This window comes from Amphichorda felina (genome assembly GCF_050947745.1).
Source record: "Amphichorda felina strain 45539 chromosome Unknown scaffold_5, whole genome shotgun sequence".
Classification (NCBI taxonomy): domain Eukaryota; kingdom Fungi; phylum Ascomycota; class Sordariomycetes; order Hypocreales; family Bionectriaceae; genus Amphichorda; species Amphichorda felina.
In genome coordinates this window covers 2493431-2520362 of record NW_028145045.1, presented here as the reverse complement: position 1 = coordinate 2520362, position 26932 = coordinate 2493431, and the positions used below count along the sequence as shown (strand labels likewise).

The following is a 26932-nucleotide window of genomic DNA, read 5'->3' as shown; positions in this document are numbered from 1 at the left end:
TTATTCGTACCAGAACTGAAAATGAAACGACTTAAAATATAACCATAAGCTGTTGTCTAGATTTCTTATTACTGCTGGGGCATGTTAATCAGTGGCAAGGGAATTTAGAGATGCGATACATGTAGACTTATCCAGCACTTAATATTCGAAGGTAGAAATGTTCTACCAGGAGTTTGAGCTGAGGCATCTCGTCTGTTACAGCATCTTGAGTTGAACCGTGGCAAGAGACACAAGAACTTGTCTGGGGGGTTCAATAAAGGAATAGAGGGTAGCTGGCACTGAACGTCATGGTATGGTTCCTTAGATGACTTTGGGAGCCTATGATCTATAATGTTCGGGGGTAATCCTCACAGCATGGTGAGATATCCAAGCAGTGTGAGGGTAAGCACAGTGCCGAGAAATTATGCGTAGCAGTAGCAGGGGAGCCTGGGTACCCAGGTACGAGCGCTATGGTGAGCTTGGAGTGAGATGAGGGTCAATAGAAATATCCTTATTGACAGCTGATGTCAATTGGACCTGACTTCTCTGTGCGCTGCCTGGGCTATGATTGGGTGACTGACAAGCTGTTTCCGACTTAAGGACCCCCACCTCCTCTTTCCCTCCTCCTTCTTTCTTTTCTTCACCTTCACCTTTAACTCGACCTTGAAAACCCCATCAACTTCGTTTTAATTCCCTACATAAGGTGGTCGTGGAGCAATTCTGAACCAATTTGTCCCATCTGATTATAAACCTCCATCTTCGCGCTCGTCTACTATCGTTGAGATACCTGGAAACCATGAGCAGCCACGCCCTCGTCTTGCCCGTGGGCGTCTTCACATCCAAAAGTGATTGGACTGCAGCTCAGCTCACCGCTACCTGGGTTCGCCTTGAGAGCCAAATCAATCCCTTTAACAGAGTTCTCAACATTCCCGGCGATCTTTTCCGCACCTTTGACGTTGGAGCAAAGAGATTCATTGCAAACGCTTTCATGTTGGTTATCTCACCTAAACGGATGTTCTGGAATGCTGACTCAAGAAGGCAACAAACTCAGGAGATGGTCATGTTCTGCCGCGACGGAACTGGATACGACCGCTACTTCCTCGGCAATCCTCGCCATTTCCTTGGGGGTAATGGTATCATCATGGAAGTTTCTGACAGCGAGCCGTTCTGGTTTCCCTGCTTGGACGCCCTCGAGATTACTAGGGCCGCAATGACAAAGCCAATTGTGCCTCCAACCAAGAACAAGGAGAAGAAGATTCCCCGGCCTCCCAATGCATACATCTTGTACCGCAAGGAGCGCCACACCATCGTGAAGGAAGCTAATCCTGGAATCACCAACAATGAGATTTGTGAGTTTATGCTTTACCAGTGGCACATATCCACTAACATCAAGAAGCCCAGGTCCTGGGTTCCGCCTGGAACACTGAATCTCGCGAGGTCAGGCAGAAGTACAAAGATATGGCCGATGAAATTAAGCGGGCTCTCCTTGAAGCTCATCCGGACTACCAATACAAGCCTCGAAAGCCTTCTGAAAAGAAGCGACGAGCCCGCCGAAACCCTCAGCAGACTCCATCCCAAGAAGATGGAGATGCACTCATGGAATCGTCCCCAGGCAATCTCGATGAGCTGGATGGTCCCACTGACGAGCTTTAAGCCTGTGCTCAAGTTGACTTGAACGCACCAAGGGTTACCGCGAAAGGGTGGATATAAACACGGCGGGGAAATGAGTCTGGAAATTAGAATTTTGCTCACGCATTAATGCCTTGTTATGATATTTAAGGGAGATTCCGAAGCCGAGCTGTCCATTTTCGTTGGACAGTTTCGCCCTTTTTCTATGTCAAGGGATTGGAACTCCATCACGAACGGAATGATTTTGCTTTTCACACTTTTTCTCAAAGTACTTAGATAATAGAGACTCTTCCTGAATATACCCAACCCGGTCAAGTCCCACTGTACTATTTTCATACCTCCAGCGTTGTACTTGACAGAAACTCACGGAGACATAGTGAGATGTTGACCTAGGTTCCTGAGTCAAAGTCAAATGGAGACTTGTGGACTTCAAAAACGGCGAAAAAAGGGGGTGGGGGGGTTTGTGCATCTAAACTCAAACGACGCCGTGGTTAAGTGTTGCCCATGAGAAAACCCCAAAAGAATGATTGTATAAGTATCACCCCATGTATCTCGTGGTCTATGATTTCCATCCCTCAACTCCCTGTAGGTCCCATCTCGCGAGGTTATTGCGACTGCGACTTGTTCCAATCGCTGCTCCAGATGAAGGTCCCGCATCGCCATTCCGTGTCCTTCTCCTTCTCACCGGAGGGGCCGAGCGGCCGGGGGCAAATATAGAATGATCGACCTAGCGCCAAAGTTAGTCCCGATCGTGCCACACAATTCGATCCACAAATTGCCTAATGGGAGGGTGTGCGGGTCAATATTGGAATAGGGATGGGAACGTACCGCAATTGACCCCAGGCTTTTTGGTGGTGAGGCTGATGCAAGGCTCGTTGTGCTCGCACCGCGGAGCGACCCGTTTCCCCAGGAGCTTCGACCAAGACTCCTTGGCCTGGATGGGGTCAAAAACTGTCTGTGATTCGAGGCTGGTATTCTTGGAAGACTCGGTCGGCTCTGGTGGTGCAGCCTGATCAAGACCTGGATGTGGAGGGGTTAGGTTCTCGGAGTCGGCAGGGTTGCTGGCGAAAGACGACGGGATGACCGCATCGCTGGCAGGCCCTGCATCGTCTTCTACTTTGGGAGCAACATTCTTCGGCTTGAAAAACCCCTGTAGTGTCTTTTGGCCAGGGGCGACTTTAGTTTTTGCATTGGTGTTTGTCTCTGCGCCCTGCTTACTGCGCTTTGATCTGACCGGTGTGCCTGTCGATCCTGCAGGTCGCTTCGGGGCGAGTGGCTTCTGTGGGCTTGCTAAACAGGCGGCCTCGGCCTCAGTGCCAGAATTAGCACTGCCGACTGTGCGCTGGCTGGCGGCTTCGCTGTTTCCAACGATAGCTGTGCTGCGCGGAACTATCTCGGCGCTTGTCAAACCGTCGGAGTACTCTGGTGTTGATAGCCCCTGTGAGGATGAGCTCGGATAAGTTGCTTTCTTTGTGAACATGTCGCGGATGTTTTGTCGACGATCGAATTCTGGAATTAGCTTCGCAGAAAGGGGGAGAAGATCCTTCTGGCCCCATTCACGTAGACGCTTCCCACCCTCAAACATGCCAGGGGGGTTCACGAGATCTGATAAGGAGACCTCCCTGCCACCGGCCTTCACAGTATCCGACGCCACGGCGAAGACGGGGCAATGGTCTGAGCCCATCAGCCCCTCCTGGATATTGGAGTCAATGAACCAATCCTTCAGCCCATCACTGCACAGCACGTAGTCGATACGGCTGCCGTAATTGGCTGGGCGGGTGTTCTTCTTGGTGTCCCAGCATGTGTTCATCCCTTTTCTCGTCGGGTGAAAACACCGGCAGAGATCCCATAGGACAGGCTGCTCCCGTCCTTCATCGCGATCGCCACGGACTGACCCTTCAAAGAGGAGCTGGTTGAGGATGCGGCGGGATGGCAAAGATGCCCAATCTTCCATTGTCATGTTTGACTTGCGGATACTTTCTGTAACGTTTGTGGAGTCTATCTCGGACCTTACGACATTCAGGTCCCCAGTAAGTATGACTTGCTTGCCTGCTGCGACAAGGTTGCGTACACGAATGTCGAGGGCTTCGAGGAAACCCACACGAAAATCGTCGCGGGACTCGTCTCGGTTTGCTGGACTGTACACTCCCAACAAGACAAAGCCAGGGAACTCCAAGGCAACACATCGCCCTTCTGAGTCAAGCGTCATCTCGTCAACAATTCCGGAGAGCTGCCCCGGGCGAGGGTACCCGCCAATGTGCTGATCCTGGGGCAGATCGCGAAAGCTAGTTGAAGACTTGGGGGCTGTGAGTATACCGGTAATACCCTCTTCCGCGCGTATCGGTGCGCATGTTGAGTTTCGTGTGTAGATGGCGACTCCGGAGTACCCTTTAACGCTGTCAGATCTGGGAACTTGAGATAGGGGAGGGAAACAAGTAACCCTTCTTGTGGCGAGGAAGACTGAAGTAAACATCCCATCCGGGGACTAGAACCATGTCGTCGCGCAGATCCTTTCTCTGGATTTTGGTCTCTTGCATCACCACGATGTCGGCCTCGAGAATGTCGAACATGGCCTGGACTGGAATCAGCCTTAAGTCCTGGGGTGCGTCAAGTTGTAAATCTCACCTGGAATGTCCTATTTTCCCTCCATGGCTGATAAGAGAATGGATTTCTTTGAATAATACATGAGCATTTATCATAGATGAACAGTTTCTCGCGTGGCTACAGACCTGATGCCATTCACTTATTGGCCTGGTCAGTAGACAAACAATTTGGAGAGTAGTAGCAAGCTCACCATTCCAAGTAGTAATGCGAAAGCCCATAGTGACAATAGGTTCTAATTAAGGACACAGGCCCGCGACAAGCTCCTTTAGCGAAGAGGAGAAGCCATGGACTCGTGCTCTCTTACAGCCACCGAGAGGCGGAGCTGGGGACTGTCATGGAGAAGGGTAAGATTTAGTTGGGCAAATAATTGAAAAGGCAGTTCAAGAAGTATAGGAGCTCAGACTTTCGGTCTATGTGCAGAATGAAACTACTCCGCACCACGTTGACCTCTGTAGATTCCAAACTGGATGGTTGAAATTGAAACTCAGCGATTGGGAGGCGTCATCGGATGCGCCCCACACCGCGATCCACGGTTTCGGCGGTCGCGCTGGGCTCACGGTGTCACGTGCAGCTTCAGCAAGTGGCGCCTCAATTATCAGGCAACCATAAATTAGCCCTCCAAGCTTCTCGGCAATGACCTCAGGTCAGGTCATGTCGTTTCAAACCTCAATTCTCTCGACACCACCCGAAAACCACCATGTTCGCCGCTCGATTCGCCCGATCTTCCCCGCGCGTTGCCGCGCAGCTCCGTGCTCCGGCTCAGCGTCGCTTCGCCACCGGTGCGACTGAGAACCAGTTCATCACCGAGCGCGAGCACATCAAGGAGCACGCCAAGGGCAGCACCGGTACGTCCGCACCCGGAGGAGGAGTCAATTGGTGCTGGCAGAGCGGGAGCTAACTTTTCTCAGAGCTGTGGAAGAAGATTTCCATCTAGTATGTTAACTGCTGCCGACCGAGACACCTGAGTGAATTCTCTCGTTGCTGTCGAACTGGTGCCGAGCTTTGCCGGTAGAGGGGCAATTGTTGGAGTATAAGCTGACAAGTGATGAAGCGGTGTTATCCCTTGCCTGGCTCTCGCCGGCGCCAACGCCTACTGGCTGTGGAATGAGCATTGGGAGCACTGGTCTCATATGCCCCCGCTGGAGGAGCGCACCGAGTACTCGTACCAGAACATCCGTACCAAGAACTACCAATGGGGTGAGGGTGACAAGGTTAGTTGACCCAAAGACTCCTTTGATACGAGAATAGATATGCTGACTGATTATAGACTATCTTGTAGGTGTTACCCGTTGGCTCAGATGGCTGATGTGAACTGCTTCGGAGGATCACACCCCGTTGTGTTGAATAAGATTGCTAACTGTCCCTCAACAGCTGGAACGACAAGGTCAACTACCACCGCAAGGACAAGGTCTAAACTGGATCGCTGACCCTTTACCATGGTTATCGACGGTGTTAGAATAGTATCTCTTCAATGAGACGTCTGTACAGGTCTATAGGACAGAGACTTTGAAATCAAGATTCCCTTTGTATCTCGCCTAAGCTCTACATTTCTTTTACTTCTGTGTGATTGTCGACAAAGCTTCAAGTCCTGTGTTTAATCGTTTAAGATGTCGGTCCACACAGAATGGCTGCCGAGTTGAGAATAACTATTGTGCTCCGAGGCACCTTGATCATCTTCCGTCGCATTCTCTGCAGATTTGTTTATGCGACTTATATTCGTGTGTTGCACTTGTATGAATATTTACAATGACAGTTTCTCTTAACCTTAATTTTTTCTTTCGTTATCTCTGTGGTGTTCTTCGTGGTTATGTTCGGTGTGCAGCGTGTGTGGTGATGTGGTTGGCCGAGGAAAGACCGAACCACACCACATAGCGGTTTCCCTCCACGGATCATGACTGCTGGACGCGTCTCCTACCAACTCTCCAGCTTATTTCTCCTTCCGTATCGTGCTCGAACTTCGAAACCGTACAAACCACGGTGCCGAATTTTGTTTTGTTTCCAGACCATCGCTAAGTTAGCCAACATGCACCCTAAACAAACTCACTGAGCGCTGCCACGAACCAAGTCGCGGGCGGCGCGACTGTCTGGAGGCAAAACCTGAGAGTCGGAAAGGGCTGCCGTCTCTACTGTCAACAGCACATGAAAATGGCTCGCTATCTCACGCCAGCCAAGATTGGGCTGCTGGCTCTCATTGAGCTGTACACTGATGAGGTGGTTCCTAGCGATGCGATACTCCCCGTCTTGTCATTCATCACCTCGCATCTGACGGATCGGGTCTCGACACCTGATTCATCGGGCGTCTCTACGCGATGGCGGAAGGCAGAGCAAACGGTTAGCCTCGTTATTTCAATCAAGGACTTTGAGAAGCTTCTAGGGAGCTATCCTTTCCTCATGGGCATGCCTGGAAGAAAACTCTGGGATCAGTTTCTGGGAAAGCTCTGGAGCATCAACTCGCTAGATGCACTACATGTTTTCTTTGAAGACCTGTCCAACATGCTAGCGAAGCCGAGAGACTCCGAAACCGGGATTAAACTGACCAGGAACTCACTATTCGGGGCGTTCATTCGCAAATCCCAAGTCGAGTTGGGACGGTTGCGATGGCACGACACGACGGAGCTTTGGAAAGATTTTGTCCGTTACCGTCAGCCCACAGCTCATTATCTAAGACGCAAAATCCCGGGCTTTGGGCGTCTCAGCTTTGACCACGTCTTGTTGATGGGCGAGCAGCAGGACTGGGACCCAGAGAGTATATGTACCTTGACCTCAGTGGCGTATGGGGATATGCTGGCCGGTGGGCAAACGAGCACTTTGCCAGTGAGCACGGATGATATCGAGAAGCTGCTTGAATTTCAAATTGAACAGATGCAAAGTATGTCATGAAGTTGGGGAGTTTGTGGCAGCTCTGCTGACTGTGACCCATCAGAATACGGGACCAGAGTCCCTTTGGAAATTCGCCACCAGTTCCAAGATTTGCTTCACGACAGCTTTACAATACCGAGTTTGACCCACCTCCTCAAGTAAGGCGCCTCGTTCGTGGTCGAGGAAGCAGTGCTGATGCAACTTGCAGCTATATGGACGCATGGAAGGCAGGAGAGTACACGACGTCATTCGACCTGCTACACAGGTATTTCGATTATACCATGCAAAGCCGAGATCGTCCGTTCTATCAGTACGCTCTCATGAGCTTGGCTACGCTGCAAGCCGACTTTGGGTGCTATAAGGACGCATTAGCTACGATGATGGAGACCGTCTCCACGGCGAGGGAGAACCGCGACATGGTGTGCCTCAACTTTGCCCTGAGCTGGTTGTTTCATTTTGGTCGGTCCCATCCGAAGCTGGTTCAACATCTGGAGTCCAACAGCATGTTAGGCACGGGCAAGGAGAGCTTGGCCTTCCTCCGCGTCAAGACTAAGGAGGCGGGGTCATGGTCACTCTGGAGCTCCGTCTTACTCACCGAAGCTAAGCTGGGGCTCGTCAACGGCGACAGTGTTGCAACGTCACTTGAGTCCATGGTTCGCAGCTCCCAGATCGTCGTGGAGAAGAATATGAAGATCCTGTACGGTTGTCAACTGTCCTTGTCTTTTGCTCTTTGGGCTAGGTTGGGCGTAACGCATCTCTCAGCAATGTCATCCGAGGTGTTTCTGCGTTGCCATACTTCAGCTGCTCATGTTGTCGACGAGGTGGGTCTCACGTGCCAGCTTGCACTAATACTTGCCGACAAAGGGAAATATGACGAGGCTCTCAGGAAGCTGGAGAGTCTAGATGAGAATAAATTGAGGTCTTGGAAGGAAGGCCAGTACTGGCACAAGTATAGGGGAATCATCAAACTCAAACGCGATCTGCGGCACAACAACCTCGATGGAGCAGAGCAGCTTCTGGACCAGCTATTGCAGTCCAAACACGACGATGCAGAACCCGACTTGGCGTTCTTGATAGACACTCTCCACCTCGAGTACCTCACTCGCCGCGGCGATCTACAAGCTGCGTTCACAAAAGTGGGCTCTGTTTTGTCCCAGCTTCGGGAGGAGAATAGGGACATTGCGCTTAGAGTAGGACTTCTTCTCTGGAAAGTCTTTCTTCTTGACCAGGCTGGACGGCCACAAAGGGGCTTCTCTATTGCCATGAAAGCAGCTGGGATCGCCTGGCGCGCGCGGTTGATTCCCTATCTGTGGAAATCCATCGGTTCTATCGCCAACATCCTGGTGTCGCTGGGCGAGTTTGAAGCAGCGTCTCAGCTGCTCGTTGCCACCATTCCCAGAGCTCTAGAGTGCGAATCACCAGAACTCGTCAGCCAGCTTTACTCCTATCTCGCGGATGCAAACATGGGTCTTGCTGGAAAGATGGGGCCAAAGTCTGCCAAACGCACGGAGTACATGACGGCGGCGTTGGCTGCTGTGAACAAGGCCTTTGACCACTATTCCAGCATTGAGGATATCAACCACCAGTGCGAGATGATGGCGAAGAAGGCTATGATTATGAAACTCTCAGGGGACATGGTGCTGGCGGCGGATTATGCTGCGGCGTATGTAGCGCTTCGGAAGAGTGCAGAGTCTCTGAGTTTGGGAGGAGGATGAATTATGATGGAATGAGTATATAATTATTGGACGTTGACATGTTATACATTGATGAATACACAGTTGTGTCCCTTGCCGTCCGTCGGACAAACTGGCTCGAGCGTGTAACTGATGCCCGAGCCAGCACTCGTGAGACACTATTATCTGACGATGAAGCATTTACGTGCGACGCAATGCTCCTTCTAGTCGGGCAGCTAATAACCCAATACGCGGGGGCATGTGTTCCCCATACCGCCGTTACCACTGAATCTTTTCGCCCTTGCGGTTCTTTAAGCCTTTTGACTCTTCCCCTTCCTTCGCATCCTCGGCACCAGCTATCGTAGCGCCCTCGTCCACCGTGTTGGTGGCCCATATCCTCTCTATGCACAGCTCAAACGGACCCTCCACCCGGTCCGTCAGCCCAATGCCCACCGTCTTGACCTTTTGCCGTAGTAGCTCCGTCTGCGGCTCCACCACAAAGCCGTAGTTTGTCCGCACAAAGTCGTTCCACCGCACCATGACTGTCTCCCACTGCCCGGGGTTCTTGGCAAAGAGCCGGTGCTGGTGTAGGTCCGACGGCTCCACGCCCTCGGTCTGCACGTTGATGAAGTAGGAGCGGTGGTCGGCCTTTATGCGCAGCGCGAGGTAGGTGTAGGGATCAATGTCCCACAAGGCGCGGCCGAAGAGCGTCGAGGGCTGGTCGGGTGTGCGGAAAGCGGCGTAGCCAGAGCGCTTGACTTTGGGCTTGTCGGCGGGGAGGGCGGTGGAGATGCTGCCGTGGAAACGGGCGTAGGAGGATGGCGAAGGGGGAGGCGAAGAGGAGGAGGAAGTGGAGGCGGAGGTTACGAGGTCGAGATTGCTTTTCGAGAAGCCACCGATGAGGTCGTCGCACATGACGACGCAGCTGTTGACGGAGTCTTTGTCGTGGAAGTCGTAGAGGTCTCGAGGGCCCTGTGGGCCTTTCACGGCTTCAAGCTTGAAGGCTAGAGGGAGGTGTTAGACCACAGCCAGCTAATGTATGGAGCGGAACAAGCCAACCTATGCTGGAGCGCCGCGAGAGCTCGTCGAAGCTCCGGCCTAGCAGGCCCTTGACGAAGAGCGGCTGCGTTACTCTCATGGCGGCGACGGGTGGTATTAAGTCGGTTCGGCTAGGAATGTTCGGGGAAGTACGAGATGAAGGAGCCAATTGGCTCAAGGAGCCACTTGTGTCATGGGACCGAGGCGTAGATTCGGATTGCGCACGCTGTAGATTGTTCTACAATGAAGCACCGGTTGGAAGTGGGACGTAGTGGGAGGCTGTCGAAGAAGAGGGAGCTTCGCATGAGGAAGATTCACACAGGGCTGTGGTGTGAATATGATTGCGCTGCTGCACAATCGGTTTTGGCACCGGGTACTAGTTGCGACGACCCCGGGATATAGATGATCCGGTGCTTTTTGGAGTCCTGGAGGAAATTCTTCGACCCGCGTCGCCGGCATCACCATTCCACTATGACGCCTCATTGGCGGTAATACCGGTCTCTCTTTCACCTTGGTTGGATTTCCTTCGTCTCTCTTACCACAATGTCTATGCCATACCGGTTAGGGACGGCGGCAGCGCCGCTACGGCGCCCCGCGATCGTTGCCTCCCCCCACGCCCTCCTCGTGCATCCCCGGACCGGCCAGCGATTCCAGCTCAGGGCGAAAGGCGATATTGTAAACAGAATGGGTCGCGAGCTAGAGAACCGGGCGAAGAAAACTCAGTCGGACTTCCTCATGTCCCAGGCTCAACGAGAAGCAGCCGCCTCGGAATTCAAGAGTGGAACGATGCCCATGTTCCCCAGTAAGACCTTCCCTGTGACTGGGGCTCAACCGCCTTTCGAGTCTTTGGAACCCAATTGTTTGGAACATATGGGCTGACTCGTGCTGAATCCTTGTAGCAACTTTCGTGTCCGCTCCTCTGTCCCAATACCCCAGAAACCCCACCGAGTTCCTCTCCTACCAGTGGCACCGAACAAAGTCCTATTTTGCTTCTAGGATGAGTGTCTTGGGAGCCAAGGTGGATTCCATGGGCAAGAAGTGGACGACCAAGCCCAAGTTGAAGATCCACAGCGGGAAGATTGCGCCGACGGCTAAGATTATGTACCGCGAGCTGCTCGAGGCTTTTGCGGCCGGCGACAAGGCCACCATCAAGAAGCTGTGCACGCCTGCTTACGCCGACAAGTTCCTCATGGCCATTGAGCGCCGCAAGCCCGGCGAGCAGCTCCACTTTGAGCTCAAGGACACCAAGACCCTCTTCTACCCCCGACTGCGGTCGCACATGATAGGCGATGGCAGCTTCTACGAAAAGGGCACTCTGCTGGAGCAGGCCGTGGTGGCCATCTCGACGGAGCAGAAGCTATACAAGACCAAGGCTGCCACCGGCGAGACTATTCCGGGGAGCGTCAAGGTACAGGACCGGGTGGAGCACGTTGTCCTTTCGAGGGAAATTAAGACCGCCACCTATACTCGGTCCCCGTGGAGGATATGGGGTACGACGAACTTCACGACTCTGGAAAAGATGCGTGAGCGGGCAAAGTTCTGGGAGAAGGAGCAAGCGAGGATGGCCGGGTGGAAAACGGACTGATAGTTGATGTGTTAAGAGATGGCGGTGGAAGTCCAGGGATATCCTGGTCAAGACGAAATCTGTAAAACAGTGTATATTTATGGCATGAATATGTACCATAGCCTAGCATGAGAGCGGCCAATGTGTGCCTTGACAGTTCTTAATGCTGAGCGAGCTCTCATCATGCTCCAGTTGCCCCGGCGTAAACACCAGCTTATCAATGGCGCTCCTACAACTATGACGACTTAACCACCAAGAGGACCCGTCTTTCCAAGCATGGTTCCAGTACCGAAACATCGTAGGATCCCCCCAGCCTTAACTCTTCTTCAGTTAACTTGGATAGCTAGAACTTAGAAGAATTTGCCCGCTCCTTTAGGAGCGACGCTTTCCTGCTGGGAAATATCATCTACGGCTTCTGCGGGCTCGAACTCGAGAGGCCGATCCAGGGCATCGAACCGACGCCCCTGCTTCTTGGCCATGGCATACTGGATGGCCAGACGGAGCCCCAAGGCGCCGAAACCCCAAATGAAACTTCCCACGGGGGCAGCCACAAAGGCGCCGAAGACGCCCCAATCGCCAGCGTATAGACCCTGCTGAATAATGAGGAGCTCGGCACCTTGCTTCGCGTCGCCGTAGTAGATGGTGCCGAAGATGAAAACGGTGAAGAGGCCGCCAAGCCCGCCGACCACAATTTCGCAGCCGCGCAGCCAGTAGAAGCGGTCCGAGAGGCCGATACAGAGGATGGGGATAGTGGCAGCCGAGACGAGGTCGCTGATGAGGTAGATCTGCAGGATGGAAGGAGCCTTGAGGGCGATCACGACGACGGGGAAAATGATCAGGACGACGAGAGCCCGTATGAACCAGATGTTGATCTTGTTGCGGAAGAGGTCATTGGAGGCGGTGGAGACCATGGCGGACTGGATGCTGTCAAATGCGGCGGTGCTCAGGCTGACGACCATGACAACAATGATGCCGACGACCCAGCTAGGGAGCGAGTTGAGGAGGGAGAAGAAGGCCACAGAGCCGAGCTGCGGAGGGTCGCCAGGCCAGACGCCAGACCACGCCGCGATGAGGCCGGTCGAGCCAACAAGTGTGAGGATGCACACCAGCGCGACACAAGCAATGGATGCGCCGATCACCAGGTCCTTGTCGGTCTTGGAGGAGAAGGTGCGTAGCCAGAACTGTGCAAGGAAGAAGTCGTTGGTGAAGACAGCGACGGGGAGGATGTAGAGTATATGCCAACCCAAGAGAGTCGGCTTTAGGAGGCCCGATTCTTCGATCAGATGGGGCTTGATGTCCACGTTCACGCCGATTGTGATGGCGGCGATGATGATGAGGCCCATCACCATGGTGCCTTGGATGACATCGGTAAAGAACGAGACTTTGAAACCGCCAACAGCTGGGCAATGTCAGTATATCCAATCTCTGTGTTCTCCAAGGTGATCGTACAGGTATAGATGGTGGTGATGACGCATTGCACGATAATCACCGGAAGCCCGTTAAGCCCCGTCAGCAAGTTGATAACCTGCCCGATGGCCGAGAGCTCCGAGATCATGTACAAAAACAGCGTTACAAGCGTCATGAAGCTGAGGTACAACATCGTGACGGTGCCATATCTCTGCCTTGTCCACTCGGTAAGGACGAAGCCTTCAGGGCACTTCCGGCGGATAATGGGGCCCAGGGTTGCGAAGATGAGCATCGGCAATCCCGACGCCAACGCGTAGATGATGAGACCCTGAACACCCGCAATGGTGGCGAGTTCGGGGTACGAGAAGAGGATTCCGGATCCGAGAGCTGTTTGCTGCTGTTAGTATATCTGTAAGTGTTAAGGGGGGTATAGGAGTAATCGGAGCGGCAGCACGTTTCCCACGCAAGCATTAACTTGATCGAGTATGACGGTACAATCTCAGCTTCGTTATACGACAGAGGCGAACATCTCCGGGGGCGTTTGAAAGCCCCAGGTTGGATGAACAGCCACCGCGTTAACTCAGCGCCCGTAGTGAGCCGCATCCTCTCCTCTCCCTGCGCAATGTTCCCAGAGTCTCTTTGCCTGAACGAGACTCCCAAGAGTCTTGGGTGAAGATCAGTGGCGACCCCACAGTGTCCATTGCGGGAGGGAGGGGAGAAGATACAAAGATTTTGATACGAACCTTGTCGTCTATCATACTTTACTCGAACAATAGTTGATAATGCCTCATGGCCCCGTCGGATATCGTGTTGCACGATTCGCTACCGCTTCGATCATGGTGCCGAGCATGTCTGCTCTACTCACCCGAAGCGATGAAGTTGAGGGCCAGAGGAATGGCTGTAAAATGTTAGCCTCTGCATTCGTGGACACCGGGGGGATTGGTCGCTCTGTTGGAAGTATCCAGCAGCTATATTGGCGGGTTCTCTGACCAGTCTGAGTTCTGTTGCTGGAGAGGAAGTCCATCTTGCCCTGGTCCTTCATCCGCCAGGCAATGACTGTTCCCATCACCCTATTCAGTCGGTATCAGTTTCAGACTCACTAAGAGGCTTGTCCAACTCACAGGAAGGCTCCATAGGTGAGGTAGATGAGGGCATTTGATGCCTCAAACGATGGTTGCCCCATGCTGTCGACGAAGCTGGGGTCGTGACAGTGAACGATCCTCAATCAGGCAAATGGTAATTCAACGACGATACAGAAAGAGATGGAAGCTTGCTGTTTGAGGCTGACTCGGAAGGTGTTGATGAGGAGAGAAAACCTTGTGCTCGCCAAAACTTTGCGCATGCCAAGGTATCGCCATGGGGGTTTGCGACGGCCGGGACACCGTTCTAAGTGGGGAAAAGCAAATGATTTCGTACCAACATGGTAATACGTAATCCGACCGAAAGCGGACGAAAAATTATGGAAGAATCATCGACTTGACAAATCGTCAAACGCAAGACATCATTTGGTGGGAAAAGCCCTTTTGTGATATTATTCCATCTACTGTTGCCTACTGAAAGAAGACCAAACGAGCACAACCACCACAAACGACTTTAAACTCTGAGGCACTTTTATCATCTATGATGAATCTAGTCATCCTCGAAAGAAGATATCGCGAGACATTCAAAGCAAGATTGTTCGTCCCCAGTCCCACAATTACCTGCCTCCCCCAAATCCCCGTTTCCTGAACCCCCACGCGACAGGAGACTGATATACCTGCACCAAACTCGCCGGAAACCTAAAGTCTTGGGAAACCCCGTCTGTCTACGCAAGTCAACCCCGGCGTTCCCCGCCAAACTTTTGAAAAATGATCCTGAGAAAATTATTGCGGACGTGTAAAGCCGCGTTGCAGTGAAAAGAAGAAGAGTTTGTATGCAGCATCAAAACGTCGGTGAACAAAGCGTGCCATTATGAGTCAGAAGCCATCGAAGCCACTGTGAGGAACTAATGGACCACACCTTACAGCCTAGGTGAGGAGTCGTGACAATGAAGTCATGATGGCCAAGACTCATCGCGTACCGCCCGGATCAAGCAAAGTAAAGGAACTGCGAAACTTGAAACTTGATAGCAGGGCAAAACAGAATATATATTTTTTGGATTGTTGCAGCCATTGTGAGCGTGTGAGTTGTGATAGAGACACAGCTGATGTAGGCGCAAGCAGTGTTGGCGATGATAAGTCGAGAAAGAAGCTGCAGCAAAATTCGAAGCTTTGTTGCAAAGAAGCTGAATTTAGAGAGATGAGCCGCCGTTTTACCTGGGTACGACATAGTCCCAGGTAATTAGCACGGTGTAAAAGACTTGAATCCCGAACCGAGATATTTGGTTGATCTTGACTGGTGGCGAGATGCGAAAGGGCAGATCAGCGCAGTGTAAACATAAATGAAGAAGGTAAAGAAGACAAGGAAATTTATGGCATTGAGTAGCCGAGATTATTGGCGAAAAAAACCACTTCGCGATATCTCGTATCGTTAGAGAGCTCGAGGGTAACTCTGCTTACTTGAAGGAGCTTTTGCCTTTGTCGTTGTCCGGAAAAGGCTCGGTCGACTTTTTCTTGGTCTCAGAGTGCTCGGGAGATTTGCCCGCAGCCTCAGAGGACTCATGCAATTTATTTTTGTTCTGAGAGTCGGCCGCACCGGTACGAGTTGGCGTTGGGTGGGCATCCGGAGAGGACGATCTCTTGGGTGGACTGGTCATCCCAGGTCCAAGGCCAGTATACATGGGGTTGCCATATGGATCGGACCAGATGAATCCTGGTGGGTAGCCCATGTAGCTATTCAAAATAGCTGGGTGAAGTGGGGGAGCATAAGCACCTCCCATGCCATATGGCATTGAGGGATGGCCGTAAGGGTTGATCGGCGAAGGTATGTAGCCGTATGGCATTGAATATGGTGGTGGTGGAGGGGGCGGCGGCGCAAGATGGCCTGGTCGCTTCTCTGGGGCGTTTCGTTCCTCGTCTTCGGACTTCCCATCTCCAGGTTTTCCATCTTCAGACATCACGTCTTCAGTCTTCTCACCCTGAGCTTTCTCGTCTTTCCCCCTGTCATCTTCATCATCAGCATCATACTGACGAGATGCTTCAGCCTTAGCTTCAGAATTAGAATCCGATCCTTCTTCTTCTTCCTCAGCTTCTGCAGACTTGATCTTGTCGTCCAACTTGGCCTTAGGGCTCGTATTTGGCTCCTTCATGTCCTGTGAAAACGAAACTCGCGGTTTGGCCTCGCTGTGCTTGTAGAGATAAACAGGGCGCACAGGCGCCTTTCCCTTGTACTTGGGGGTAGTCTCTTCATGCGCAGAGGGCGAAGATGAGCTCTGGATAGAATGCCGGACTGAAGAAACACGCTCAGGGATGAACCGAGCTGGCGTGCTCCAAGGTTCGCGGGTCCGTATCCTCGAAGAGCTCGCTGGAGTCCTGCGAGTCTCACGGAAAGATTCTTGAGAAGAGTCGCTGAATCTCGATGTTGGCTGGCCTGGGGTGTTGTAAAAGTTGCGGACAGGAGTTCGCATCTGAGCATTGTAGCCAGACGAAGGGGAGTCTAACACCGGAGGCCTGGATGACCGGCTCAAAGAAGCAGAGTGTCGGCCATAACTGGACGGTCCAGCGGGGGTATAGCCTCTCCCTCTGTACTGGTAAGGAGAGGGCGCTATTGGGGCCGGAGTACGGGGATGGGGACTCTGCGGAGGGGCTTCGAAGATCCTAGATTGCTTTCGTTGGACTCGGATGATGTGTCCGCGCAGCTCGAAATTGTGCTAAAACGATGTTAGCTATATTAACCCATTCGCGGGAAGAATGGAAAGTTAGTTATACGTAGGTCCGTACAACATCTTCGACCGAGTCCGGTCGAATGAACTCTACGAAGCCGAACACGGTTTCGGCTGTGCTTAGTGTCAGCAATCTACTCGTAGTGGGGGCAGTATGTTGACGGCTCTCTTGCATACCGGAACCACCAGCGATTGGTTTGCGGTTCAGCGTAACTTCGCCAACCTGTCCGCAAGAAATTGCAATCTCTCGCAGTTCTTCTTCCGTCATATCTCGAGGAAGATTGCCAAAGTAGGCAGACCGACGATCAATTTCGTATCGTGCCAACTGATCCATGGTATTCGCTCTACTTCGTTGAGCTGAGCTGGGTGTGGAGGTCTTCGTGACCTTTCCATCCCCGTATGGTAAAACCACGAATCGTTTCTGGCTCTTGACAGCCTATAGATGCATCAACACCTGGCGGGCCTAGTGGTCTTTGTTTCAATCTTACCTTGAGTACGTCTCGTCGAGAATCGTACATCTTGAAGTATACGACAGCAGCAGGGGGTAATCCAAACTCCTCGCGCAGCTTCTCGTCGAGCAGCTCGATGTTGGAGATAGCACCAAGAGGGTCAAGAAGTCGAAAAGCGTCATTCTCGGAAATGGGGCTGCCTGAGGCCTTGTAGACGATAAAGACAGCTGCAATTTGGTTAGGAGGAGCTCAGCTATATTCGGGAGGAAAACATACAGTTGGCCTTGGCCTTCTCAGTCCGACAAGCACGGCCAAAAATGACTATGCCTTTTCCTTCCTCAACAGCGAGTTCGGCATCCTTCTCGCACTGGAGGAGGTTAACATTTATCGCGACAAAGGAGCAGATAAAACCCTACAGTATACTGGCAGAAGGCAAATGGCATCTGTCGGCTATCTCGGCGGATTTTGACAAATGTTGTACCAAATCGACTGAAAATTCTCGTGACCTCAGCCTCAAGCCGGTCATCACGGACCGTTTGCGTGAGGCTATTAAATTAGACAGTCGTTAGCCGATCAGTACAAAAAAGAGCAATTAAGAGCTGAAACATACTTCGCCACAAAAATGCATGCTGTTGGAGGATAGATCCCCTGAGCATCAACCGCAGAAGCTTCAGATTGGGCCAAAGCAAGCTCTTCGCTCTTCTTGAACTCTTGCGGGGACTTGGGCCAAATGGCTTGCTCATCCTCATCATGTTGAGGGGGGAAATCTCCGGGAAATCGGTCCACGAAGACGTCATCTTCGTGTTCAGGCTTCAGATAGGCACCGGTTCTTGGGTCAACGTTAGCTCGGAGTTCTACGACACTGGGAGAGTTAGCTCATACCCAGGCTCAATTTCGGGCTGCTCGTCATCTTCCTCATCATCATCGGAAGAAGATGGCGATGACTCGTGCTTACAAAAGCTAGAAGGCGGTTAGGTGTTCTGCTAGAACAGTCCTTGAAAATGCGAGTAAACTTACGACTTGAGAGGTGACATCGAATTGGCCTTCAGGCGACGATGACCGAAGCGAACACCTTATTAGACAGTCAGCTCGGGTCTGGAAATCACACTGGCTGAGAGCTCAACAACTAGACAAAACAGAATACAAAGAGGAAAGTGAGTGTCACTCTCACTGGTAAGGGGAGTCTTTTAGAAGCCTACACGATCCCAAAGAGAGGTAATAGCGGCTGTTGTAGGAAAAGGGGCTGAGATTGTTTGTGAAGCATGCTGGGCGGCCCCCGGGGAAGCCAATCTCCTGATTGACACTCAACCAAGTGAGAGTCTCCCAGAGGATGTGGAAGGTGTTTTAGAGGTATTATGGGGTACGTTCTTCTCTCCCTTCAGTCATTCGATGGACGGACTCGATTGAATTGGATCGAAAATGGGGTATCAAAACCGAGACGGATGAGAACCGTGCAGAGTAGGAAGATTCAAACGTACCTCCGTCTGGGGAAGGCCTATCTCCATCAGATGAAGACGAGTCATTCAGATTAGCGAGAGGCTCATAGGAGAAGGCCTTGCGAAGTCCATCTCCCGTAGACGAGTTCATCGTCGGGTGTCTGTGACCAGACATCTACAGACAAGAAGAAACGGGTCGTTAGTCAAAACCATCTTAACCAAGGTAGAGAGCATGGATGACCAAACAAATTAGATGGGGACTTACCTTGATGTTACTAACTCTAGGAGAGCCCAGATAAGATGGATGACTCTCTCTGTGATGCTTAACGATGAGGAGAGGTTGTGATAAGTGGCAGAGAAAAGAGGTGAAGCGGTATAACCAGAGAGTTGACGGAACAAACTTGAGAGACGAATCGGGGGCTTTGGCGAGAAAGGGGGCTAAACAGGAAGAATATCCCCAAGCGAAGGTCCTGCTAATGCAAGTGAACGCCTGGGTGTTCTGCTGGTGATGCCCTATTTCTCGACACGAAGTGAAGGCGCGATGTTGTGATGTTTTTGAGAAAATGAGAAGAGAGGGGAGAAGAAGTGGGAAGAAGGAAAGGGGGGAGTGGTCAGGAAAGAAAGCAAGTCCAGGGAAAGTGCGCCACGGCAAGTCGAGGCCAGCCAGTCCTACAAGGGCAAGAGCAACCAATAGGCCTCCACCCCCCCTATACTGCCCTGGAGAGACTTTTATCGTAAAGACCAGAGTGGTAATTTAGGAGCCTCTATGAAATATTTCACCATCTTCATGGTTTTATAGGTCCGTCCATCTGTGTCCAGCATAAAGATTCCTGTACCACAGCAAACCTCTTCGATCGCCCTCCCTCTATGTGTCCTCTTGTATATACTTGTACGAGACAAGCGTCCTATTCAGGGCTACATGAAAACAAAAACACACTTCTGTTTTCACTGTTGGTATGTCTCCTTTCTGCAGTTATCCGCAAACCTACCAGTAGACTGACAACCGTGTTTGCTCAGACTCTGCCGGTTTACCGTTTCTGAACAACGCCCACCTCAAACACGACAACAAGGAACTAGTTATACTTCAGGATTATCTCGAGACCTTGTCTTAAGATCCGTTTTATCAGAGCTTACATATACTTAATTCCTAGCCCGAAGACCCCGCTCTGTTGTGTCGGGGATGCCGTCGCCGCAGAACCATAAAAACTAGTCTGACCGTAGCGAAACGAAACCAGCCATACTCAATTACCAACTCGCGATGAGTCCTGACTACCAAGGACAAAATATTTAATGTCTTTGAAGAGAGAAGAAGAGAGCGGATGACGAGAACGGCGTATTAGAGCCTACCCGATTGCATCACAGGGCCCAAGCCAAACAAACTCGGTGGGACACAGCTGCTGGGAGCATTTTCGGTACCTGGAGTCCTCAATGATAATTTGCCCTTATATACTACACCGTAAGTAAGCTTCAAAGAATCCCAAAGCTGCATAGCTTGAGTTAAAGAGAACAACCTGACTGTATCCTTCACAAAACACATGTCATATATTCCCATCCCCAGCTTCTGTCAGGGAGGCCAGCGTTTGCTGCACAGTTTCAAACAGAGACAACAGTCCAACTCCTCCACCCGTACAACCAAGAGACTACCAGATACTCCTAGGGAAAGCAAACCCAATAGCGAGAAGAAACCGTTCGCAAGATACCCAGGCCAACAGGGCATGGGTGGATTGGCCTATCGACGACGAACACAAGTCAGAGAGACATAGAGTCCACCGTGCTAGAACGAGACCTGTTAGAGAAGTAGTCCTAGGCAAAGTACCCGTGGAGTACCCAAACGTCAAAATGTGACTGACATTGTATAAATAGGTAGCTGCAAAGGCTCTTGGCGACGGTTCTCTGAAGAGAAAAGCCGAACCCGGACCGACTCAATCCACAAGAGGAATAGCGATTCGAGCGAGAGACGTATATTTATTGGGTGGCTCCAGAGCTAATGGGGTGGTATGGAAATGTAGATGACAAAAACGAATTCAGTTCCAGGTACAAGAAATCGTTACTCACCTACAACACCAGCCTGACCCTAGCCAGTGCTCATAAGCTCAATCCCCCCTTTTCGGGATTCTGTACAAATCCTCCTGTTGCACCTATAGACGGAAAGCCCAAAGCAAGGTCAGCCCAAATATTGTCACAGACCTTGAAGGGCCTTGTCGAAGCAGGACAGGGTAACAACCATACGATTCTACAATCAATGCAGAGAGAACATTCGGGTTGTTCTCAAAGAGCTTGGAGGGCGTTTTTCCTATGGGGATCGGTTTAGTCCTGAATAAGGCGCGAAGGATTACTATTCTATAGATTCTAGATACTTACTCCCACAGAATCTCTTCGTTTTTAGGTAATATAATCCTCCGTTTAAATATATCATATAGTTAATGATAATCGCTAGCTAGATAGAGGGACAAATTTCTCGACTATTAAGAGGTATATTTAGAGCTCTGGAGTATATAGCACGGTTGATCATCATACTCTTGGGCGGCCTGGAACTCCCAAGCCATTAGCATAGAAAAGGTATGGGAAAACAAATACATATTTCGCTAGACCAAATCACCAAATTATAACATGGCATGCAGGCAGCTTCGGGTTTTAAGATCAGTGAGTATATAGAAACTCTCTCAATATCCACCTGTGTCAACAAACATTGAACGATATCAACAGAGGCGTTATAATTTGCCCCTATCAAACTAAGCGAAGCTACGGTCTGGTGGTACCTGGAGGGTCCGAAGAGAGTTCAAAGGGTCTGCAGAGAGCGACGCCACGGTTATTTTGAATTTGAGTTCTTTCATATCTTCGAGGATCGATGCCATCTTTACTTGGAATTAGACTTCTTTGGGGCTTTCAAGCATCGACACCACGGCTAATTAGAAATAGACTTCTTTGAGGTCTGCGAGGAGGCTTGGTCTGACGTGGCCGTTAGCTAGTGAGCACCTTGAGAAACAACAACAGCCTTATAAACCCCCCGGCCCCTGATCTTCTACACATCCTCGCTACCCAAATTCATACTCATACCCACCTTGACCTTACATTCCGAAATCAAACCATTGATTGTCCGTTGTCCATAATGATGGCTTCTCCCGCCAACAATAAGGCTCTCACGCCCATCCTCCCACCAGAACTTCTGTTTCTTATTGTGGAGTCCTTTATACCCGACAACCAGCGAGCCATACTCCCCCCATGGCACGAGTCAACGAAGACACTGGTCTCTTTGTCCAGGGTCTGCATGGGCCTCTACTTCCCAGCCACAAGAATCCTCCGCCGACACTGCGTGTACCTTGATTCCAGAGAGCGCGCTGAGACTTTCGTCCAGTGTCTATCGTACTCGCCCCCGTCGTTCATCGGAATAGACCCGAGGGCGGGCCGTGGCCTATGCGAGGTAGAGAGTCTGTTTCTCGCACCCTTTCCAGAGGAGCACGACGGTTTTGATCCGGAGGGAGAGAAACTTTCGTTGTCTGGGGCTCAGGCTCTGGCCGGCCAGTATTCATTGGCAGAGTCCACCGTAGATCTTCCAACCGCATCATCGCCAGACCAGCTCCTAGCGGGTAGCAATCCAGCCAGTGGGAGCCTCTCATTGGAGAATTATAGCTTGGTCGGCTCAGAGGAATTCCGGCTCCCGGCCCTTGACAATCTCACCATCGCCAAGGCCGTGCATGCCATTCTCGTCAAAGTCGCCCCGACGCTCAAGCGACTGATCATCGATATGCCCTTACGCAGTCTCTATCCGGGGGATGACACCAGAGGCGTCAAGCCAATACTCCGTTGCGCATTTGAGGCTCTCGTCAACATGGAGGAGTTTGTCAGCATCCGAGATGAGCTTTTCCTCAGTCTCTCTTCCAATCCATCCGTGGAGGAGCCACCAGTCTGGGAAACGGCTTGGCCAAAATTACGTCATATTGCCCTCTACAATGCTGACCTAGATACCGAAAATACTATCTGGCGTTCTATGGCAAAGCAGCAGCATATCGAGCTGGCCGTCTTTACTCGCCCGGATGGTCTGATTAACTATATGGACGAGTTCCTGGATGTTAAGGATGCCTGGATCTCTGCCATCACCGAGACTAGTGGCCAGTCTCGAGAAGAAGTTCTGAGTGGCCCCCGAGCCTTGACTTTTGTGCAGCTGGATGCTCTCTTGGACCAAACCGACTGGTCCTCGCTTGTTCGTTCGTGGCGCGGCGTCGATCCTGGCAACCGCATTCGAGTCAAACAAGGCATGCTTAAGGACTTTGTGGGTGAAACCGCCATAAATCCCGAGCCATCTTATGATGACAACGCTTGGGACATGGCAGGATACCCCGACTTTTGTCAGCGGAGGGTGCTGCAGCTTGCTGTCGAGGGGGCACTATGGGATGCTGCTGCATCCGGTTCATACGAGCCTTGCACTGACCCGGATCTCGCCTAAACGAGGTATCCGAGCAAGAATATACTTGGGTATTCATATTGGTTAGTCAAGCGGCTCCGGCAACTGTCTCCGAATCATAAGACTAACCCTGTTCTGCTGATACAGATCAAGATTGTACGATTATTCTCGGCATTATCGTCACGGAGAACATGGAGCGCATAGATCATATTTGAATACTTCATTAAGATTGGACAAGATGTTTCAAGTCGCCCATAGCGTATATGATTGGATTTCTCCTACCCATGCACCATTGCCGCTCTTAAGATCAGTTTCAACTGTACGGATAGTAATCATTCACTTTCTGTCTGTGGGGCCACCCGCTGGACTTATTTGTTTGTGTTACATACCTAGGTAGTATCAGCAAATGCATATTAGCCACCTTAGTGGAAGATTCGCCTAAACACTGTGACACTATCCTCGTGCCTGCTTATTTGGGTATTGGTTCGACCACTTTTCGGCACGTTCTGGACCATGCGTGTAGCATATCGCGCCAATAAGTAATCTTATCTCCCATGGCCGAGAAATCAGGAATGAGGGAGAGGTGGCCGAATCCGAGTCCCCCAAGTATTCCCATGTTGGACTCAAAATTATCAGTCGGAGGATCAATTGCCCCATGATTACTTCGGGTCGTTTTCTGCATTCTAAGTCCCTGGGCAACGAATGATAGTATTGTATTCTGTCGCCAATTAGCGCCCAATCACGTTGCACACAGATTTGAACACTGTGGGAAGAACCAACGAACTCAGATTTTCTCGTAATCTACCAGTCAGCCTTCGATGACGTTGCGATATCCAAAACAAGTAAATGAGGCAAACCCAAATACTATTGGAAACACCGTTTCCTACACCCTCCAAACTTCCCGCCGGTCTCTCCAAATCCCCCACACCAAGAGGTGCCCGTGACCCACCCTAGCTGTAATAGTGAAGGGCTGGACCTGAAGACTGAACCACCCACTGAACCCTGAAACCCCTGTCCCACATCGTCGTCATCCCTCTCCCGCCCGCCCCCAACTCCTCTGTCCTCTCCAGAGGCAGAGGTCTCTCACCCCCGAAACAAAACCAGCGGAATCCCCCCACCGCCACCGCCGCCGTCGCCCTCGTCCCTCTCCCCATGGCCCCGTCCGTGCCATGGCCCCCCGCGCTCGTCAAAGCCGCGCCTCCTCTGTCCCATCGTCACCCACCACCACACCGACGCCCACGCCCATAAAGCCGTCCTCGTCCTCCTCCGCGGCTCCCGCGGCCGCCAAGCACCCCCGCGCGACCGAAGTCGCTCAGCGAGCCTCCCTCCTTCAGCCGCGCGTCGCCGTCGCCCTGAATGTGCCCCGGCCGTGGCACCCCTGGCTCTTTGCCCTCCGCCTGAGCTCTATTCTGCCCGCCGTCTGGTGGGGTACCCCGTCGGCCTTGCGGCTGCTCCTGCGGGTACTGGAGATCCTCGTCGAGAGGAACCATGGCGGTGTCGTGGACGCGGGGGATCCCTTCGTGCCGCTGACAGAGTCGGCGCTCGCAGCAATATGGTGCTTCGCGTCCGGATACCTGTCCTTCTTCTTCACCGACTGCCTCATGTCAAGATGGTACTGTTTGGCTCCCTGTGGCTCGATTTAGCCTTCTGAGGGGTATCGCGAACTGACCCAGGCTCCTCGCAGGCTCATAAACTACACCCCACAAGCTACCATGGTCCGCCTCCTGACCATTAACGCCATCAATGCCTACGTCACGTCCATCCTCCTTTCCCTCGCCGGGGGCTTCCATGATCCCCGCCTCCTCCTACCAGGCTGGATCGGCATCGCGACGGTACACTTCCCTTATCGAGATGGTGGGCAAGACTCTGAAGGCAAAAGAGCTAACCAAGAGAACTTTTCGCTGCAGACATTGACGGTTTGCTACCACATTACCCACCAAAAGATCAACATACGCAAGGAGACGTCGACGTCCGTTAACGTCTTCTCCATTGCCAGCTACATCACCATGATCACCCTGCTCGCATATATATACGTCTCCGAGTCCGCATACCCGGCTATTCCCGTTCTTGTGCGAACTCAGCATATATGGGACGAAACCCGTCGGAGAGCGTCCCAGATCCGAGATTATCTAGAGCAGCATAAGGAGTTTTAAAGGAAGGGCTAGAACAGGCGTTGGGAGTACCGAGTACATGGACTTTTGCCATATTATATTGCAGAGCTGTTAGACGCTAGGCATGCTAACCTAGCATTTCGTTTCGAGTTTACAAGGAATATGAGACCACGCGAGCAAGGAGTTGGTTGGGACACCTGATTCTGGCAATCTTTCACGTATAACCTGCCTAGACTACTACTGGGTTCACCTGGAATGCAACGAGTGACCGGCAAGCCACAATGGTTTCCCTGTTGTCCATAGTCCGGCCCCTGCGCGTGATCATAGCAATGCAATGCAGACATCTACCAAAGTCATGTCCACCTAGCCGCCAAAGAGCACAGGCCAACAACACGCGGCCCTTGACCCAACACGAATCCACCGCCGGTGGATGCCCGTCGTCCTGGAGTCGTCAGGGACGGAGCCTCGGATGCCGAAGCAATCTCGTCCAGATGGCGAGGCGCGCAGAATCTGGGGCTGTGCGTTCCCGACGCGCACTCTCACCGTCAGGGAGTGGCAAGGCACTCGCCGACGAGGCGACGGGGCATGGTGAGTTTAGAAACCGTGAACCTTGATCGTCTTACCGTCAAGGCCCAGGCCCTCCTTCTTGTCGATGAGGAACTCCTGAACGTCCTTTCTCTGGTCTCCCTGAAGCTGAATCACCTCGCCCATCTCGGTGTCATTGACAATGGTTCCATTGCAGGCTGCGGATTGGTCAGTTGATGCTTGCCCAACGCCAGCCAGGGATGCGACATACCGAACTTCTTCTTAATGACCTTCAGAATCTTCTTCTGGTCAAACTTCTTGGGGAGACCCTGGACGGTAGTCAGGGTCTTTCGTCCATTTCGCTCTGTGAGTCACCTGTTAGCATGACTGTTCGGTATGGCTGTGACTCCACGCCCACCACCTCACGTGAGGGTGGCGAGAGCTGTTGGAACGGCAATGGGAGTCTGGGACGGGGGGACGTACGTTGAATTCGTATATGGATATAATTCTGCGCCTGCTTGGTCTCTCCGGTGTCTTCGTCGGCTTCGGCGAAGGGGTCTGTAATGAAGGCCAGTCAGCAACTTGTTGTGGTTGATAGTGTGATGCATAGGGGGTTGGCGGGGGTGGAGGGCGGGGTTGCCACCATGCAGGAACAGGTGAAGCGCAATGTGGCATGACGATGCGGCAGTGCAGCCATCGGTGGGGATGGTACGGAAAATGATGGAATCTGCCAAAAAATTCCGCAGACGAGGGCCAAACATACCGTAAGCCTTGAGATTTTCGATGGACATAAACTCGGAGGTCTCGGGGTGTCCTTGGGAAATGGGTCTTGTAGGATAAGAGGGGAAAAAAGCGACCGACGGCTGTCAAGAGCGGCCTCGCTGAAAAGCTGAGCTGGTTGTTGGGTTTCGAGTCGGAGTGGCGACGGAGTTGCGTAAACGCGACGAGAGGAGGAACGGAGCGGTGTTGCTTGGGTAGCTGAACCTGCTTGATGCTACTACTGTTGCTTGTGACTGGGAGACTTTGCAACGTTTGCAGAGGCGGAAGTCAAGTTTGGTGGTAGTGAGATGTTGGACTCGAGGAGAAGAGGGAGGAAATGGGGCAGATAAAAGAGGGAAGGAGGGGCAATCCGATTGCACGTTCAACTGACCTCAGCCACGGCGGTGCCGATGGGGCCTGAAATATGAGGCACCTACGCCGTATTTGCGTGGGACGAAGGCTGCTGTGCTGCTGTGATTTGGTGAACGCAGTGGGCGCAGGGGGTGGTGGGAAGCGCTGAAGGAGCCGCCCGCACGAGCCGCAGTCATGGGCACAAGGGCACATTGTGGCGCATCCCCCACCGCCATTCACCTCCCAGGCTCGCTGTCACCACTCAAGCAACGGCAAGGACGGGGCGCGGGATCCAACTTTGGCCACCAGCATCTCTCCGATTCCGACGATTTCCACCGATCACTGTT

The 26932-nt window shown here is 52.1% G+C and overlaps 11 protein-coding genes across 11 annotated transcripts; 6 read left to right on the top strand and 5 right to left on the bottom strand.

Annotated features, from left to right (window-relative positions):
• Window positions 1-775: 775 nt before the first annotated feature.
• Window positions 776-1632, top strand: ACO1O0_005633 (mating type 1-2-1 protein; the record flags this gene model as incomplete). Its single annotated transcript, XM_083195045.1, has 2 exons — window positions 776-1328; window positions 1376-1632. 2 exons carry the CDS (start codon window positions 776-778, stop codon window positions 1630-1632), a joined length of 810 nt encoding a protein of 269 aa, XP_083049958.1.
• A 581-nt stretch (window positions 1633-2213) lies between these two features.
• Window positions 2214-4178, bottom strand: APN2 (Class II abasic (AP) endonuclease; the record flags this gene model as incomplete). The annotated part of the gene is made up of 3 exons (XM_083195044.1): window positions 2214-2335; window positions 2437-3912; window positions 4049-4178. The coding sequence occupies 3 exons, from the start codon at window positions 4176-4178 to the stop codon at window positions 2214-2216; spliced, it is 1728 nt and encodes a 575-aa protein (XP_083049957.1).
• Window positions 4179-4909: 731 nt separating this feature from the next.
• Window positions 4910-5626, top strand: EAT5 (cytochrome c oxidase subunit VIa; the record flags this gene model as incomplete). Its single annotated transcript, XM_083195043.1, has 5 exons — window positions 4910-5057; window positions 5121-5145; window positions 5264-5423; window positions 5480-5487; window positions 5584-5626. 5 exons carry the CDS (start codon window positions 4910-4912, stop codon window positions 5624-5626), a joined length of 384 nt encoding a protein of 127 aa, XP_083049956.1.
• Window positions 5627-6357: 731 nt separating this feature from the next.
• Window positions 6358-8786, top strand: apc5 (anaphase promoting complex subunit 5; the record flags this gene model as incomplete). Its single annotated transcript, XM_083195042.1, has 3 exons — window positions 6358-7081; window positions 7136-7229; window positions 7280-8786. 3 exons carry the CDS (start codon window positions 6358-6360, stop codon window positions 8784-8786), a joined length of 2325 nt encoding a protein of 774 aa, XP_083049955.1.
• Window positions 8787-9023: 237 nt separating this feature from the next.
• Window positions 9024-9882, bottom strand: ACO1O0_005629 (complex I intermediate-associated protein 30-domain-containing protein; the record flags this gene model as incomplete). Its single annotated transcript, XM_083195041.1, has 2 exons — window positions 9024-9748; window positions 9804-9882. The coding sequence occupies 2 exons, from the start codon at window positions 9880-9882 to the stop codon at window positions 9024-9026; spliced, it is 804 nt and encodes a 267-aa protein (XP_083049954.1).
• Window positions 9883-10325: 443 nt separating this feature from the next.
• On the top strand, window positions 10326-11367 carry ACO1O0_005628 (uncharacterized protein; the record flags this gene model as incomplete). The annotated part of the gene is made up of 2 exons (XM_083195040.1): window positions 10326-10584; window positions 10682-11367. The coding sequence occupies 2 exons, from the start codon at window positions 10326-10328 to the stop codon at window positions 11365-11367; spliced, it is 945 nt and encodes a 314-aa protein (XP_083049953.1).
• A 329-nt stretch (window positions 11368-11696) lies between these two features.
• On the bottom strand, window positions 11697-13936 carry ACO1O0_005627 (uncharacterized protein; the record flags this gene model as incomplete). The annotated part of the gene is made up of 5 exons (XM_083195039.1): window positions 11697-12745; window positions 12796-13140; window positions 13619-13651; window positions 13744-13823; window positions 13875-13936. The coding sequence occupies 5 exons, from the start codon at window positions 13934-13936 to the stop codon at window positions 11697-11699; spliced, it is 1569 nt and encodes a 522-aa protein (XP_083049952.1).
• A 1350-nt stretch (window positions 13937-15286) lies between these two features.
• On the bottom strand, window positions 15287-18035 carry ACO1O0_005626 (uncharacterized protein; the record flags this gene model as incomplete). The annotated part of the gene is made up of 9 exons (XM_083195038.1): window positions 15287-16540; window positions 16611-16666; window positions 16730-16988; window positions 17041-17228; window positions 17278-17368; window positions 17418-17547; window positions 17612-17830; window positions 17884-17961; window positions 18019-18035. 9 exons carry the CDS (start codon window positions 18033-18035, stop codon window positions 15287-15289), a joined length of 2292 nt encoding a protein of 763 aa, XP_083049951.1.
• A 3624-nt stretch (window positions 18036-21659) lies between these two features.
• Window positions 21660-22881, top strand: ACO1O0_005625 (uncharacterized protein; the record flags this gene model as incomplete). Its single annotated transcript, XM_083195037.1, has 2 exons — window positions 21660-21699; window positions 21725-22881. The coding sequence occupies 2 exons, from the start codon at window positions 21660-21662 to the stop codon at window positions 22879-22881; spliced, it is 1197 nt and encodes a 398-aa protein (XP_083049950.1).
• A 1127-nt stretch (window positions 22882-24008) lies between these two features.
• ACO1O0_005624 (N-glycosylation protein-domain-containing protein) lies at window positions 24009-24992 on the top strand (the record flags this gene model as incomplete). The annotated part of the gene is made up of 2 exons (XM_083195036.1): window positions 24009-24451; window positions 24524-24992. The coding sequence occupies 2 exons, from the start codon at window positions 24009-24011 to the stop codon at window positions 24990-24992; spliced, it is 912 nt and encodes a 303-aa protein (XP_083049949.1).
• A 552-nt stretch (window positions 24993-25544) lies between these two features.
• SUI1 (translation initiation factor eIF1) lies at window positions 25545-26266 on the bottom strand (the record flags this gene model as incomplete). The annotated part of the gene is made up of 4 exons (XM_083195035.1): window positions 25545-25693; window positions 25747-25839; window positions 25959-26033; window positions 26239-26266. 4 exons carry the CDS (start codon window positions 26264-26266, stop codon window positions 25545-25547), a joined length of 345 nt encoding a protein of 114 aa, XP_083049948.1.
• Between the last annotated feature and the right edge of the window lie 666 nt (window positions 26267-26932).